The sequence below is a fragment of the Epinephelus lanceolatus genome, chromosome 16 (assembly GCF_041903045.1).
Source record: "Epinephelus lanceolatus isolate andai-2023 chromosome 16, ASM4190304v1, whole genome shotgun sequence".
NCBI lineage: Eukaryota > Metazoa > Chordata > Actinopteri > Perciformes > Serranidae > Epinephelus > Epinephelus lanceolatus.
The window spans coordinates 1,093,282-1,109,716 of record NC_135749.1 but is presented as its reverse complement, the minus strand read 5'-3'; the positions used below and the strand labels follow the sequence as shown (position 1 = coordinate 1,109,716).

The following is a 16,435-nucleotide window of genomic DNA, read 5'->3' as shown; positions in this document are numbered from 1 at the left end:
AGCTGCTCTCCTTCAAAATAAAAGTCCAGATTACAGACACAAGGTCCAAATAAGGGACCGATCTGTATTTATCAGAGGAGGGTGGCTGTGGTGTGACCCTCCCTGAGTGACTGGGGGGAATCCATGACCCTCCCTCCACCATAAATGAGTTAGTAGATTTTTATAAGTCACCCTTTGATGTTTGAAAGTTAAAAGTTGAAGATGAAAAATGCCTCCGTTTTTCACTCTTGTCATGCAAAAGGTTTATTTTGGGGCAAATTTTAAATGAGACGTAGAATACAGTGTTTTTGATGAAATATCACAGTTTAAAGAATAGATTTTTATGGTGTTTTTCTGATGGAAGCATTCCTTGCACATGATGTGTTCAAGAACTGTTGGACATGTGAAAATCCAATCATGACTGCTGTTTGAACAGTGTCTGGCTGTGATAAAGGGTGTAATTTCTATCCTTCTCCTTCTTTTTAAAGAAGAAAAAAGGAAAAAAGTGTAATGTATGTAATGTAATAATTTTTTGAAAGAAAAAAGCTGATCAAGATTTTATAGCAAATGCCTTGGCATTAGAGGGCAGGTTTTCAGCAAAAACAAAAAAAGTAAAAATGTTAAAACGAAAACCAGTCGCAATATTTTAAACATAAAAAGGCAGCAAAAATGTTTACAGAAAAAGAGACTCACCAAAAAATTTTAAAAATCTGCAAAACATTTTTAAGAAAAAAATGCAGCCATAAATATGAGGGAAAGAAAAACACCTTTTATTAAGAAACCATTCCTTGACTTTAGAGAGCATTGTTTTTAAAGAAATCACCCAAAAGAAAAGAAAAAAGGAATGACAGCAAATTTCTTAAAGAAAAAAGCAAAACACATTTTATGGGGAAAAAAAATCACCATAATTTTTTTCATCAATAAAAAAATTTTAAAGAAAAAAAATTGGTTGAAAATTTCTAAGAAAAAAAGAACTCACCAGAAATGTTTGAAGAAGAAAAAACACATTGAATATTTAAAGAATACATTCCCTGGGTTTAGAGGGCATACATTCTTTCTGGATGTAATAAATGGTGTGATTTTGGCAATTTCTAAAGTCACAGTTTCTTTCAAAATTGCCACAAAAATTTAAAATCTGCAGAAGAAAAAAAAATTAAGATAAAAAAATTGCCAAAAGAAACACGGTAAACTGCAGAAAGGAAAGTCACCAAAATCTTAAATAAAAAGTTGCTTAACTTGTTTTTAACTAATTTTATTTAGTATCAAGGTTGTACATTGATCCCATACAATCTTGAATATTTCTTGACAACAAAACTCCTCCAGCATTTCTGGTTAAGTATTACAGTTCTTCAGAAGGGCAAACAGAACTTAAACAGGATATCACCAGAGAAAAAGAAAAAATATATATATAAAATTTTAAATAAAAATACATATACATGAGGTGTCGGTGGCTTAGTGGTAGAGCAGGTGCCCCATGTACAAGGCCATTGCTGCAGTGGCCCGGGTTCGACTCCAGCCCGTGGCCCTTTGCTGCATGTCACCCCCCCTCTCTCTCCCCCCTTCACACTTGACTGTCCTGTCAATTAAAGGCAAAAATACCTTTAAAAAAATACATATACATAACTAAATGAAAATAACAACAATAATACAGTAAGGGGATAAGTATCATCTTTACGATGTTCTGTTCAGTCAGATACCGTGTTACAGGTGACCATCTTTGTACAAAAATGTATTTTTTCATTTGCAATTGTGCAGTTAGTTCTTCCATTATTTACACCTGTCTTAGTCTCTTTGTCCATTGTTCCACTGTAGGGGGTTGACTTCGCCTCCAAGAAACAGTTATCACTTTCCTTGCAATTAACAATAACACTCTTAAGATATACAAATTGTCCCCGTAAAGTAAACCTGTCGGTATACATCCTAACATACAGTACAGTGGATTCAAAGGTAAAACAACATCTAGAATACCTGCAATCTCACTTTTAATGTTCTCCCAAAATCTCTGCAGTTTCGGGCAGTCCCTAAAAATATGCGTATGATCACCAACCATTCCACATCCTATCCAACATGCAAATTTGCAGGAAAGCCCAATCAGTCTTTTTTCAGCATTGGCAGTATAAAAACAAAATCGGGGAGTGCAGCAAAATGCCGCCTACCTACTTTTGTTTATACAGAATGTGCCTTTTTCGGGGCAATGGGGGGCGTGAGCAAGTAACAAAACGTGTAGCTCAGTGTGTGACGTAAACAGTGACGTGGGAGGGAAGCCGCGGCTGGTCAGTCCTTCGGCGATTCTCTCATAAGTCGGCCCGTTCTTCACCGTCCCCGTCATCTGACGGTTAATGGCCTCTTCGTTTGCGAGGACAAGGAGGGCGCGCAATTCCTTGTCTCCCCAGTTGCTCATCTTTACAGTGTCTGTCAGGTTTGTGTTTCCCTCTTGCTACTAGCTGCTCGCTAATTCCTGCTATCAGGCCCAACATTCACCGAAAATCTGGCAGTGTAAAAGGGGCTGTAGTGGTGATGATCCTTCAATGAACTCAGACACTACTTTAGGGGTTCTGAAGTACCTTACCTTAACTTTCCAATCAAACTCCCTCCACATAGGACTGTTTGTGATCTTATGGCTTGTTAAGGTGCTTTCCTCCCATTCTTCTACCTGTTGGTGGTCCCCTGATTGCTTCCCACCCATTGTGAGTCATTAGATCATGCCTTATTTGAAAGTAACGAAAGAGATCTTTCGCAGGCAACCCAAACCTTTGCTGCAGCTGTGCAAATGATTTCAACTGATCACCCTCCATTAATTGGTTAATTGAAATCAGGCCTGGGTCAGCCCATCTTCTAATGCCAGTTATAACTCCCACACTTCAGTGGTCGACTGCGACAGGCCCTAACATCCAACCAAAAGCATCCAGAACTTCTGAGGTTATCAGAGTTTATTTAAAAAAATTGTTTACGACTGTATTACCAACCTAGACTGAACTGCCTGCCGCTGCCATCTTGGAAAGTCAACACAAGTCGAATGACGAGGGTGACATAACGTGATCTAAAGTCTGTGGAAGGTCTCTGGGTTGCGAGTCTTGTTTTCCTAGTGTGGCGACGACCTGCCCTACCCGGCCTTACTCTGCCTCTGATTGACTTACCCTGACATTCTTAACTTAACCCTAACCAATCTCATTCCTCATGCCTAACCTAACCAATCCAGCCAAAGAAGGCAATGACTACTAGCCAATCAGAGGGAGAGTAGGGTGAGCCATCCCTTCGCCATAGTAGGAAAAAAACATTAGCCTTCAGGTTGTACTTTTTCATCTTCTTCCCACAGCTGGGATAAGCACACACAAACCACTTTGTCTGTCTGTGATGATCCGTCCACTCGTCGCTCACCTGTCGCTCGCACTAACTCTCATCCAATCTTGTTCGAGTTTGTCAATCCACTTGTATGGGCTTTCCAAGATGGCGGCGATGGTATGTTGAATTCTGGTCGGTAAATACTGTCTGGAATCCTTGAAAGGCATTTTGAAAGTTATCAGTGGAACTTTCAAATGTTGTGGCAGTGCACTGAGCAAATGAGCGAATTTGTTGTACTATTTGCGCGAGACCACAGGCCTTTATTTTGTGTTCGTGCACGTTTCTAAGTAGACTTAACTACTATGCTGTAAAGCCCTGTGAGGCAAATTGTGATTTGTGATAATGGGCTTTATAAATAAAATTGACTGATTGATTGATTGATTGATTGATTGACTTAACTATGTTTACTATAACAGGCATTTGAGAAACTCTTTGTACATCAAAATGTCCTCTGTCACAAAGTTTTTGGGCAATAAATAATAAATTCCAGCATGTTTTCAAAGTCAAAACATAATTGTTTGCATAATCGTGATTTCAATTTTGACCAAAATAATCGTGATTATGATTTTTTCCATAATCAAGCAGCCCTAGTTTTTAATTATAATGCAGCTTTTTGCTTGTGGTATTTGTGTGGCAATGTGCCCCACATTTCTGCGCTCTAGGCGCCTGGTGTTTTTGCCAGAATGCTCTGAACTTCACGCACTCCATGTCATCGCTTTTCTTGTCATGTCACAACAAGTTTACACTTGTAAACAATGATTCCCAGTGGATATGTTATATGATATGGCTAGCTAGCTAACCACTTACCCCATTTAACAACAAGGCTGCTTGTAAGCTAACATTAGCTACTGGAATATTTGCCTGATGCCCCAAAGACCCAGCTTCCGATAGGCGGATGAAAATGGATGGATGTCTGGGTAACTAAGGCTGCACGACATATCGTTTGAACATTGCAATGTGCGCATGTGCAGTAGTCACATCGCAGGACATGTGATGTTTTCTCTTTTCTTTTTTTTTTAGAACATATCAACTTTTGTTTTGCTTCAGAAAAGCAGCTCTGAAGAAAGCTCTTTGCTCCACTCCGCTCACCTCTCTGAGCACTTAGCAGCCCCTCCCCCTCTCGTGCACACGCTGCAGTCACACACTGAAAATGAGCGACATGCAAGAGGGAGAGATGGTAAAAGAGGATTAATGCCTGGTACACAACTTTTCTGCCCGTTTTGAAAGTCACTATGTCACATTACATGATTGTGGGGTCATAAAATCGTGCCGTGACTTGACCAACAGACATGACACACTACACGATGGTACACACCAATTATCCCCGGTCGTCTTTCACGACATGTGTGATGTCATCAGATTATTCTTGTCCTATTTTTATTACTTTTATTATTGTCGGTGAGGATTCTCAGTCTTCCAGGTCATGGTACTCGTAAGTGCTGTATCGTAGGCAACTGGACTTGCTTGCGTTTCTTGAAGACGTTTCGTCTCTCATCCAAGAAGCTTCTTCAGTTCTAAATGACTGGTACGAAGTTGCAGGCTATAAACCCTGTGTGGGTGGGAAACCTTGCAGAGTCGTAGGGGTCACGTGAGCTCTTAGTTTCAGAGTCATTAAGGTCACAATGTGAGTCGTTAGGGTCAGGTAGGACCAGGGGTGAAGTCGTCTGGGGACGGATCCCAGGACTACATTGTAGGTGGATGATAAGTGGTGTCGTAAGCCAGCCCCTCTGTGTAACGACGGTTGTTACAGCTTGACGTAGATGACTTCTTTTACTCCTCTTTCAACCCATCTTTCCTCCCTGGCCAAGATGTGCACATTGCTGTCCTCAAAGGAGTGTCCCTTCTCCTGTAGATGTAAGTGGACAGCCGAGTCTTGACCCGAGGAGCTGGCTCTCCTGTGTTGTGCCATGTGTTTGTGGAGCGGTTGTTTTGTCTCCTCAATGTATAAATCTGTGCATTCCTGGCTGCACTGAACTGCTCACACTACATTACTCTGCTTACGTCTGGGTGTTTTGTCCTTGGGGTGGACAAGTTTCTGTCTCAGTGTGTTGCTGGGTTTAAAGTGCACAGGGATGTGGTGTTTGTTGAAACTCCTCCTGAGTTTCTCAGACACTCCTGCGACATAAGGAATGACAATGTTGTTACGTTTTTGTGTCTCTTCCTCTCTGTCTGCTCTGGTTCTTTTTGAGGTTTTTGCAAAGGCCCATTTGGGATAGCCACAGGTTTGAAGTGCTTCCCTGATGTGTTACTGTTCCTTAACCTTCCCCACTGTCCTAGTGGGCACATTTTCAGCCCGATGATTCAGGGTCCTGATAACTCCCAACTTGTGCTCCAGTGGGTGGTGAGAGGCAAACAGCAGGTATTGGTCCGTGCGTGTAGGTTTTCTGTACGCCTCTATGTTTAGGTTCCTGTCCTCTTCAATATGTACTGCACAGTCTAAGAAGGGTAGACTGTCTCCTCTGACATCCTCCCGTGTGAATTTAATGTTGGTGTTAATGTTCTGTGAAGGTTTCCACTTCCTCAGTTTTAACCCAGGTGTGGTCCACATACCTGAACCAGTGGCTAGGAGCAGTTCCTGTAAAAGTGGTCAGCGTTCTCTTCTCCACATCTTCTACGTAAAGATTGGCTACTACAGGGGACACCAGCGAGCCCATAGAACAGCCGTGCTTTTGTCGGTAGAAACCCTCACTGTACTTGAAGTAGGTGGTGGTCAAACAAAGGTCCAGCAGGTCACAGAAGTGGTCTGGGGTGAAGTTGGTCCTGACTGGAAGGGAGCTGTCTTGTAGCAGACATTTCCTCACTGTCTTAACTGCGTCTTTGGTGGCAATGCAGGTGAAAATTTCAGTCACTGTGTCTGTTCATGTGTCAGCCAAAATGTTGTTGTAGTCACCTAAAAAGCGCCAGCAAATGGCAGGAGCTACATTTGAAGTACCGTAAGCTAACACACGTCACTGTATCCTCCACAATGAGTTCCTACAAATGTTTCACAATAAAAGCCTATTTAGAAAATGGGGGGATTCTCTCAGCCGAGATTATAAGGGGCTCTTAATTTGAAACATATTTAGGAAGTATTGAGTTTGAAATAATGGCACAATGCATTAACTTTATCAAGACAACGGGAGCAGATAAAAAGTAAAACTATAAAGATACAGAGGGATTAATAAATAATGGACCGTCTATAATGTAGTCTGTTTCAAATGAAGCTGCGAGCCTCTGCAGTTGTGGTGAGTAAAAGCCCCGCCGCTATTTGTTAATGTCATTACTTTATGTGATCTGGAGAAAATTCTTGTTTTTTTAAATATAGCAATATATATTGCAAAAAAAAAAAAGGCAGTGTGAGTTTATTCTAATATCGTGCAGCCCTACTTGTAACAATCACCAATGTCCTCAAACGAGACAACAAAAAAGACCAAATGTCATCAAATGAGACGATGATTAAGTCACAATGTACTGTGGTCTTACTGCCACTAGATGGCACAAAAAAATATCCACGAACGAGGACAACAGGTCTGATTTAGGCGGAATCAAGTCTAAGGTCCATTAAACCCAAAATGTGACATCCTTGTAAGAGGATGCAGGGTCTCAGAAGGTTAAACCTGACTGAGGTTCTCTGGTCTCCTTCCAGTCATCAACACTGACTTCAATCTCAGCGACCAAAGACCCATCAGGCTTCTTGTCCTCAGTATCTGGTTCTATATTTGGATCTGAGTTCCTGGTTGGTTCTGGTCCTCCACAGTCTTCGACTGACGCCTGGTGTCCAACACATTTATGGTCTCTGAGAAGTTTCTCCGAACTGAAGCTTTTATCACAGACACTGCAGCTGCAGCTGGCCTCTCCTGTGTGAGTTTTCATGTGTGTGTACAAACTCCCACTCTGAGTAAAAGATTTCTTACAGACAGAGCAGGTGAATGGTTTCTCTCCGGTGTGGGTTCTCATGTGACTCTTTAAATTCCCCTTCTCGCTAAATGATTTCCGGCACAGTGAGCAGCTGAATGGTTTCTCTCCAGTATGCATGGTCATGTGTCGTATCAGATAAGCCTTGAACAAAAATTTTTTACCGCATGTCAAGCAGCTGAACGGCTCCTCGCTAGTATGAGTCTTAACGTGGACCTTCAGTTGTCCACTTTGACTAAATGCTTTCCCGCAAACAGAGCAGCCAAACGGTTTCTCTCCTGTGTGAGTTCTCATATGTCTTTCCAGATACGCCTTGCACAAAAATTTTTTGTCGCACACCAAGCACCTGAACGGTTCATCTCCTGTGTGGGTTTTCATGTGGAGCGTCAGTTTCCCTCTTTCGCTAAATGCCTTACCGCACAAGGAGCAACTAAACGGTTTTTCTCCTGTGTGAACCGTCATGTGTCTCTTCAGGTGTGACCTGCACAAAAATTTTTTAGCACACACTGAGCAGCTGAAGGGTTTCTCCCCTGTGTGAACTGTCATGTGTCGCAACAGATATGCCTTGCAAAGAAATCTTTTTTCACAGACGGCGCATTTGAACGTTTTCTTTCCCGTGTGAGTTCCCATGTGGACCGTCAGGTTCCCACTCTCACTGAATGTTTTACCGCAAACTGAGCAACCAAATGGTTTCTTTCCTGTGTGAGTGATAAGGTGGAGCTTCAGTTTTGACCGCTCGCTAAAAGCCTTACCACACCCGGAGCAGCTGAATGTTTTTTCTCGTGTGTGAATCGTCATATGTCTCTTCAGATGCCACTTGATACTAAATCCTTTCCCACACTCACAGCAGCTAAATGGTTTCTCTTCAGCTTTACGTCTTGAATTGCTGACAGAGTTTAAACCTGACTGAGGTTCTCTGATTTCCTTCCAGTCTTCAACACTGACTTCAATCTCAGCGACTAAAGAATCGTCAGGCTTCTCATTCTCAGTATCTGGTCCTGGTCCTGGTCCTGGTCCTCCACAGTGGTGTCCCTCAGACTGAGGTGTCTCTTCATCATCTTCACTCTTCACAGGGACAGGAGTGAATGTGAACTTGGTGATATCAGCCTCCTCCAGCCCTTGAAGCTGCTCTCCCTCCTGACTGCTCCACAGTTCCTCCTCTTCCTCTTTAATGTGTGGGGGCTCTGGGTCCTCCTGGTCCACACTGGAGCTCCACTCCTGCTGCTCAGGGGGAACCTCTTCTTTAACCACCAACAGCTGCTGCTGGACCTCTGCACCAAACAGGAAACACAGACAAATTGTCATTTGATGCCAGGTGAGCAACCTGACACACTGCAGGATATAGTGCCCACACAATGTTTTTTTTTTATTTTATACATGTAGCTATGTTTTCCCCCAACATTATAATAATACTTTTCAGACATTTTATAAATATTTTTGAGATATTTTATTAAATTTATTTGGACATTTAATGAATATTTCTTTTAGAATTTATTTATTTTCTTCTGATATTTTATTAACTTTTTGTTGGACAATATTATCAATATTTTTTCAAACATTAAATTAAAATTTTTTGGATATTTAACATTTTTAAAGGCCTGTTTTTTTAAAAAAAAAAAATCAAACAGTTTTTAGAACACACTAACCTGCTCTGTGTTTATAACCACAAAAGAAGACACTAACCTGCTCTGTGTTTATAACCACAGAAGAAGAAGACACTAACCTGCTGTGTGTTTATAACCACAGAAGAAGACACTAACCTGCTCTGTGTTTATAACCACAGAAGAAGAAGACACTAACCTGCTGTGTGTTTATAACCACAGAAGAAGACACTAACCTGCTCTGTGTTTATAACCACAGAAGAAGAAGACACTAACCTGCTCTGTGTTTATAACCACAGAAGAAGACACTAACCTGCTCTGTGTTTAGAACCACAGAAGAAGAAGACACTAACCTGCTGTGTGTTTATAACCACAGAAGAAGAAGACACTAACCTGCTCTGTGTTTATAACCACAGAAGAAGAAGACACTAACCTGCTCTGTGTTTATAACCACAGAAGAAGACACTAACCTGCTCTGTGTTTATAACCACAGAAGAAGAAGACACTAACCTGCTCTGTGTTTATAACCACAGAAGAAGAAGAAGACACTAACCTGCTCTGTGTTTATAACCACAGAAGAAGAAGACACTAACCTGCTCTGTGTTTATAACCACAGAAGAAGACACTAACCTGCTCTGTGTTTATAACCACAGAAGAAGAAGACACTAACCTGCTCTGTGTTTATAACCACAGAAGAAGACACTAACCTGCTGTGTTTATAACCACAGAAGAAGAAGACACTAACCTGCTCTGTGTTTATAACCACAGAAGAAGAAGAAGACACTAACCTGCTCTGTGTTTATAACCACAGAAGAAGAAGACACTAACCTGCTCTGTGTTTATAACCACAGAAGAAGAAGAAGACACTAACCTGCTCTGTGTTTATAACCACAGAAGAAGAAGACACTAACCTGCTCTGTGTTTATAACCACAGAAGAAGACACTAACCTGCTCTGTGTTTAGAACCACAGAAGAAGAAGACACTAACCTGCTGTGTGTTTATAACCACAGAAGAAGAAGACACTAACCTGCTCTGTCTTTATAACCACAGAAGAAGAAGACACTAACCTGCTCTGTGTTTATAACCACAGAAGAAGACACTAACCTGCTCTGTGTTTATAACCACAGAAGAAGAAGACACTAACCTGCTCTGTGTTTATAACCACAGAAGAAGAAGAAGACACTAACCTGCTCTGTGTTTATAACCACAGAAGAAGAAGACACTAACCTGCTCTGTGTTTATAACCACAGAAGAAGAAGACACTAACCTGCTCTGTGTTTATAACCACAGAAGAAGACACTAACCTGCTCTGTGTTTATAACCACAGAAGAAGAAGACACTAACCTGCTCTGTGTTTATAACCACAGAAGAAGAAGAAGACACTAACCTGCTCTGTGTTTATAACCACAGAAGAAGAAGACACTAACCTGCTCTGTGTTTATAACCACAGAAGAAGACACTAACCTGCTCTGTGTTTATAACCACAGAAGAAGAAGACACTAACCTGCTCTGTGTTTATAACCACAGAAGAAGACTCTAACCTGCTCTGTGTTTATAACTACAGAAGAAGAAGACACTAACCTGGGGCCTGTATCAGGAAGCAGGATTAATTGTCTTAGCGAGGTAACTTCAGGGTTAACCCTGGGTTTTCGGTCTCACGAAGCCGGTTCAGTTCTTATTGGGGTAGATCACCATGGTAACTTACTCTGAACAGCTATCCTGCTCCGGAGCAGGGTAAGTTCAGGGTTGAATCTGATCCTATAAAAAGCACCACAGAAATGCAGCCCAGTCATGATGGGAAGTTTAATTCATTTGATTGATTTTGATTTGAAAGTTGGAACTTTCATCCCACCCCTTCATAAGAAAGAAACTGATCATTTGCAGACACTTAATAGCACCATTAATTAGTGCCAACATTTTGTTTTGTTGGAGGAAATGATCCCTGTTAAAGATAATGGGCCTAATTGACAGCTTTGCTGCTGGAAATGTGGAAAGTAGCCTATCATGTCTACACTTCATGGTGTTTGAGGGATTTTCCTTTTTGTTTTTTAAAGAGGGACACTAGCTATATTTTTGTGCAGCTGTTAATTTCTAACACAGCTCAATATCAGGATGATTTTATTCAGACTATCAGTTTGGTGTTGATATGATTTAATTGTGACGTCAGCTTTAAGCTTTATTGTAGCATATATAACGTTATGACAAAGAAGACCAATTTATCAGACGCAATGATGTTAGACGATAATTGTAATACACGCAATTCATCTGCGCAGCATTGATTTCATGGGATTCAAGGGTGTGATCAGTGTCAGATGTACAGGTACAGGTACTGTAGCTACTTGAACCAGTGATGAGTCATTTAACCTACACATCATTTTATTTACTGCCTTGTTTTGTCTTGATTTTTCCCTCTCTCCTCCTCTATTTCTTCTTTCCTCACCCGTTTCTTTTTCTTCTCTATCATGTGATTTCATTGATGTTTTGACAGGGGAATTTCTTTGATAAGCTTTTAGTGGCTTCTAACCTCTCCGGCACTTTTCTTTTTTTAATCTTGTAAATGTTATACTGTCTGTTTTTAACATTATGTGCAAATAAACTAATCTAAACTAAAACTAAACATTATTCATCCCGTTATGTGTTGCCACGCATGTTTCCTCCTCCTGCAGCTGCCACGGTGTTGGCCTTTTCTCTAATGTTGCTTTTCTCCTCCTCATATTTTAGTAGAATTAATCTCTGATCCTCACGAGAAATACTTTTTTCCCCTCACATACGGCGCTCTGTGAGGACGCTCAGTGACGCTCAGTGACGCTGCGCTTCTCTCATGATTGTGATTGGTCCGCTGCGTGCGCATTCACGGCTCATGATAAAGCAACCCTGGGTTGAGTTACCGAGTTGATATCCAGCGTCGTGATACCGATTATCCTGATTGCCATTGTTAGGGTTAGTCAACCCAGGATAGGTCTGGGTAACCCAGGAAAGGTTGATCTCACTTCGTGACACAGGCCCCTGCTCTGTGTTTATAACCACAGAAGAAGAAGACATTAACCTGCTGTGTGTTTATGACCACAGAAGAAGAAGACACTAACCTGCTCTGTGTTTATAACCACAGAAGAAGACACTAACCTGCTCTATTTATAACCACAGAAGAAGACACTAACCTGCTCTGTTTATAACCACAGAAGAAGACACTAACCTGCTCTGTGTTTATAACCACAGAAGAAGATACTAACCTGCTCTGTTTATAACCACAGAAGAAGACACTAACCTGCTCTGTTTATAACCACAGAAGAAGACACTAACCTGCTCTGTGTTTATAACCACAGAAGAAGACACTAACCTGCTGTGTTTATAACCACAGAAGAAGACACTAACCTGCTCTGTGTTTATAACCACAGAAGAAGAAGACACTAACCTGCTCTGTTTATAACCACAGAAGAAGACACTAACCTGCTCTGTGTTTATAACCACAGAAGAAGAAGACACTAACCTGCTCTGTTTATAACCACAGAAGAAGACACTAACCTGCTCTGTGTTTATAACCACAAAAGAAGAAGACACTAACCTGCTCTGTGTTTATAACCACAGAAGAAGAAGACACTAACCTGCTCTGTTTATAACCACAGAAGAAGAAGACACTAACCTGCTCTGTGTTTATAACCACAGAAGAAGACACTAACCTGCTGTGTTTATAACCACAGAAGAAGACACTAACCTGCTCTGTGTTTATAACCACAGAAGAAGAAGACACTAACCTGCTGTGTTTATAACCACAGAAGAAGACACTAACCTGCTCTGTGTTTATAACCACAAAAGAAGAAGACACTAACCTGCTCTGTTTATAACCACAGAAGAAGAAGACACTAACCTGCTCTGTTTATAACCACAGAAGAAGAAGACACTAACCTGCTCTGTGTTTATAACCACAGAAGAAGAAGACACTAACCTGCTCTGTTTATAACCACAGAAGAAGAAGACACTAACCTGCTCTGTGTTTATAACCACAGAAGAAGAAGACACTAACCTGCTCTGTGTTTATAACCACAGAAGAAGAAGACACTAACCTGCTCTGTGTTTATAACCACAGAAGAAGACACTAATCTGCTCTGTGTTTATAACCACAGAAGAAGACACTAACCTGCTCTGTGTTTATAACCACAGAAGAAGACACTAACCTGCTCTGTGTTTATAACCACAGAAGAAGACACTAACCTGCTGTGTTTATAACCACAAAAGAAGAAGACACTAACCTGCTCTGTGTTTATAACCACAGAAGAAGAAGACACTAACCTGCTCTGTTTATAACCACAGAAGAAGAAGACACTAACCTGCTCTGTGTTTATAACCACAGAAGAAGACACTAACCTGCTGTGTTTATAACCACAGAAGAAGACACTAACCTGCTCTGTGTTTATAACCACAGAAGAAGAAGACACTAACCTGCTCTGTGTTTATAACCACAGAAGAAGACACTAACCTGCTCTGTTTATAACCACAGAAGAAGAAGACACTAACCTGCTCTGTTTATAACCACAGAAGAAGAAGACACTAACCTGCTCTGTGTTTATAACCACAGAAGAAGAAGACACTAACCTGCTCTGTTTATAACCACAGAAGAAGAACACACTAACCTGCTCTGTTTATAACCACAGAAGAAGAAGACACTAACCTGCTGTGTTTATAACCACAGAAGAAGAAGACACTAACCTGCTCTGTGTTTATAACCACAAAAGAAGAAGACACTAACCTGCTCTGTTTATAACCACAGAAGAAGACACTAACCTGCTCTGTGTTTATAACCACAGAAGAAGACACTAACCTGCTCTGTTTATAACCACAGAAGAAGAAGACACTAACCTGCTCTGTGTTTATAACCACAGAAGAAGACACTAACCTGCTGTGTTTATAACCACAGAAGAAGACACTAACCTGCTCTGTGTTTATAACCACAAAAGAAGAAGACACTAACCTGCTCTGTTTATAACCACAGAAGAAGAAGACACTAACCTGCTCTGTGTTTATAACCACAGAAGAAGAAGACACTAATCTGCTCTGTGTTTATAACCACAGAAGAAGACACTAACCTGCTCTGTGTTTATAACCATAGAAGAAGAAGACACTAACCTGCTCTGTGTTTATAACCACAGAAGAAGAAGACACTAACCTGCTCTGTGTTTATAACCACAGAAGAAGACACTAACCTGCTCTGTGTAACCTGAGCTGAGGGTTGTAAACAGCGTCCAGTAGTTTCCGTTGTCGCTCGTTCTCCTCTTTTGAGCGACAAAGTTGCTCCTCGTACTCTGCTATCGTTCTTTCAAACAGCCCAAATATCTCTTCAGCAGCCGCAGTTAGTCGCTGCTTCACCAACGCTCTCAGCATTTGGACTTTACACATCTTCACACTTTAAAAACACAACAAAGACACTCTGCTAACAGACGTTTCCGCTCGACGCCATCTTCTTCAAACACTGTCAAGTTAGCCACAGGAAAGAATAGAGCTTCCGGGGCAGCTCAGCTGCTGTCCTTCAAAATAAAGTACAGAAGTGTTACAGTTGTACTATGAAAAATTTTAATAGACTTCAGAGTTCTTTTGTTGGAGTCAGTCAGGGTGAGGTTAAAGTCCATGCTTTTATTAGACAGGTAAACATCCTGCATTCAAAATATTTATTTAGGACCCAAACAAATTTGAGCACAGTGTGCCGTACCCAGTACTTAAAGGGATAGTGCACCCAAAAATGAAAATTCAGCCATTATCTACTCACCCATATGCCGAGGGAGGCTCAGGTGAAGCTCTACCTGCCTCTCTGTGCACCGCGCTCATGTGTGTGCTTGCGCGAGACCGTGAGACATGGGCATACGAGCAGCATGGAGATATTTTGTGGTTTCAATGATGTGTTTTTGGACGTTTGAATCTGGGGCGCCGTCAGCCTCCATTAGGTGGAGTTGTGTTGCTACCTCCTCTCCCCTTGGATCTCTGCAAGTGATGTGAGGACTCTAAAACTTCACCTGAGCCTCCCTCGGCATATGGGTGAGTAGATAATGGCTGAATTTTCATTTTTGGGTGCACTATCCCTTTAATGTGTGCTTTAATGTTATATTTTGTGTTTCACTGTATCATTATTATTACTATTATTAGTAGTAGTATTAGTATTAGTATTATCATTGTATTGAAGCTCTTGGTGGTTCAGGAAAGTAGTCAACGATATGGGGTGTCTGGTCAGGACACAGAAAGCAGGAATGTCCCTTCAAAGATTTATTATGAACTCAAGGCATAGAACAGATGCACAGGCACTGTAGGCTACTCATGGAAGTGTGTGGTTCTAAGTGAGAAACAATCAAAGAAATCGACATCAGATTATTTAATAAACTATCTTTACAGTTACACAAATTAAACAGTGCAAAGAAGAAGTACACTGTAGTCTCTCAACAGAAATACAGATTAGCAGACTAAATAACCAGGGGCCTCATTTATAAAGCTTGCTTACGCACAAAACGGGGCTTGAAACCCACGCAAAGGTTGTGATTTATAAAAATAAACTTGGCGGGAGAATGTGCGCACCTGTAAGCAAACTCTGAGTCATGCGTGCGCACATTTTGGAGAAACTGGGAAGTGGCGACGCAGACGGCGAGGTGGAGAAGTGGAGTCAGATTTTTATTGATGTCTCACACAAATTTAATGTCACACTATATCCACCTTAGATCCACGTTATCACTGAAATTAAATCCAGCAGCTTTATTTTGCGCTTGGAGTGAGGGATAATTGTTTCATAAAAACGCTGTAAAACAAACTCAAATCCTGAATTGAAATTCTTTGTAAATACATATTTAATCCACACTGCCTCTAACGTCTCATTGTCCACTCTGTGAGCGCAGGAGGGGGAGAGGACGGCGCGACTGCATGGAATATATTTATTTATTTATTTAGCTAAATATTTCCAGTGCATTTATCATGTCTCGAAATCCAGCCATTAAGCACAACCGTTACACTCATTTCATCAGCCCTACTTAGACATGTGCTGTTCATGACAAAACCGGCATGAAGAAACGTGTTCGCCTATTACACTTTCATCTTTGAATTGTATTTTGGGACAGGGATACCACTGGTTCATGCTGTAATTCAGGCCGGGAGTCTGATCAGACTAATTGCCATAAACATATAAATACTGCGGTGACCCTCATGCGTAATTGCGCAAGATGGCACTGGCACATCCTCCTTTTTGCCTCCACCTTTAATAAATGTGATTCTTTATGTCGCACATCAATGTCAAACATCCTCAAATTTAAAAGCAACACATTAACTACATGTTGGTAAAGGAGGAGAAATATTTGGTCTACCTTTAGATCAGACCACTTTTTTTTCTCTGTCACTGTCCGTGCAGTCCCACAGACACAGCTGACAGCAGCAGCAGCGCTGATGTGTTGCCACTAGTGATCCCGCTGCTGTGGCCACCAAATAAAATCTTTCTTCAGTCCTCCACCTCCCGTTAAAGGGTCTCTAGCTCAGTCTCGGAGAAATTCCGTTTTTTGGTTCGTTTCTCACACCTGTCGCCGTGACTCACAACGAGAGAACTTATTTATATGCAGATCGCATTTATGAGGTGATTTGCATGACCATTTATGGT

At 41.2% G+C, this 16,435-nt stretch overlaps 1 protein-coding gene across 1 annotated transcript; it reads right to left on the bottom strand.

The window, feature by feature from the left end:
- Positions 1-1,206: 1,206 nt before the first annotated feature.
- LOC144467336 (uncharacterized) lies at positions 1,207-14,263 on the bottom strand. Its single transcript, XM_078175782.1, has 2 exons — positions 14,016-14,263; positions 1,207-8,486 (listed from the first exon to the last, which is right to left on the bottom strand). Exons 1-2 carry the CDS (start codon positions 14,206-14,208, stop codon positions 6,904-6,906), a joined length of 1,776 nt encoding a protein of 591 aa, XP_078031908.1. The 5' UTR covers positions 14,209-14,263; the 3' UTR covers positions 1,207-6,903.
- Positions 14,264-16,435: the final 2,172 nt, after the last annotated feature.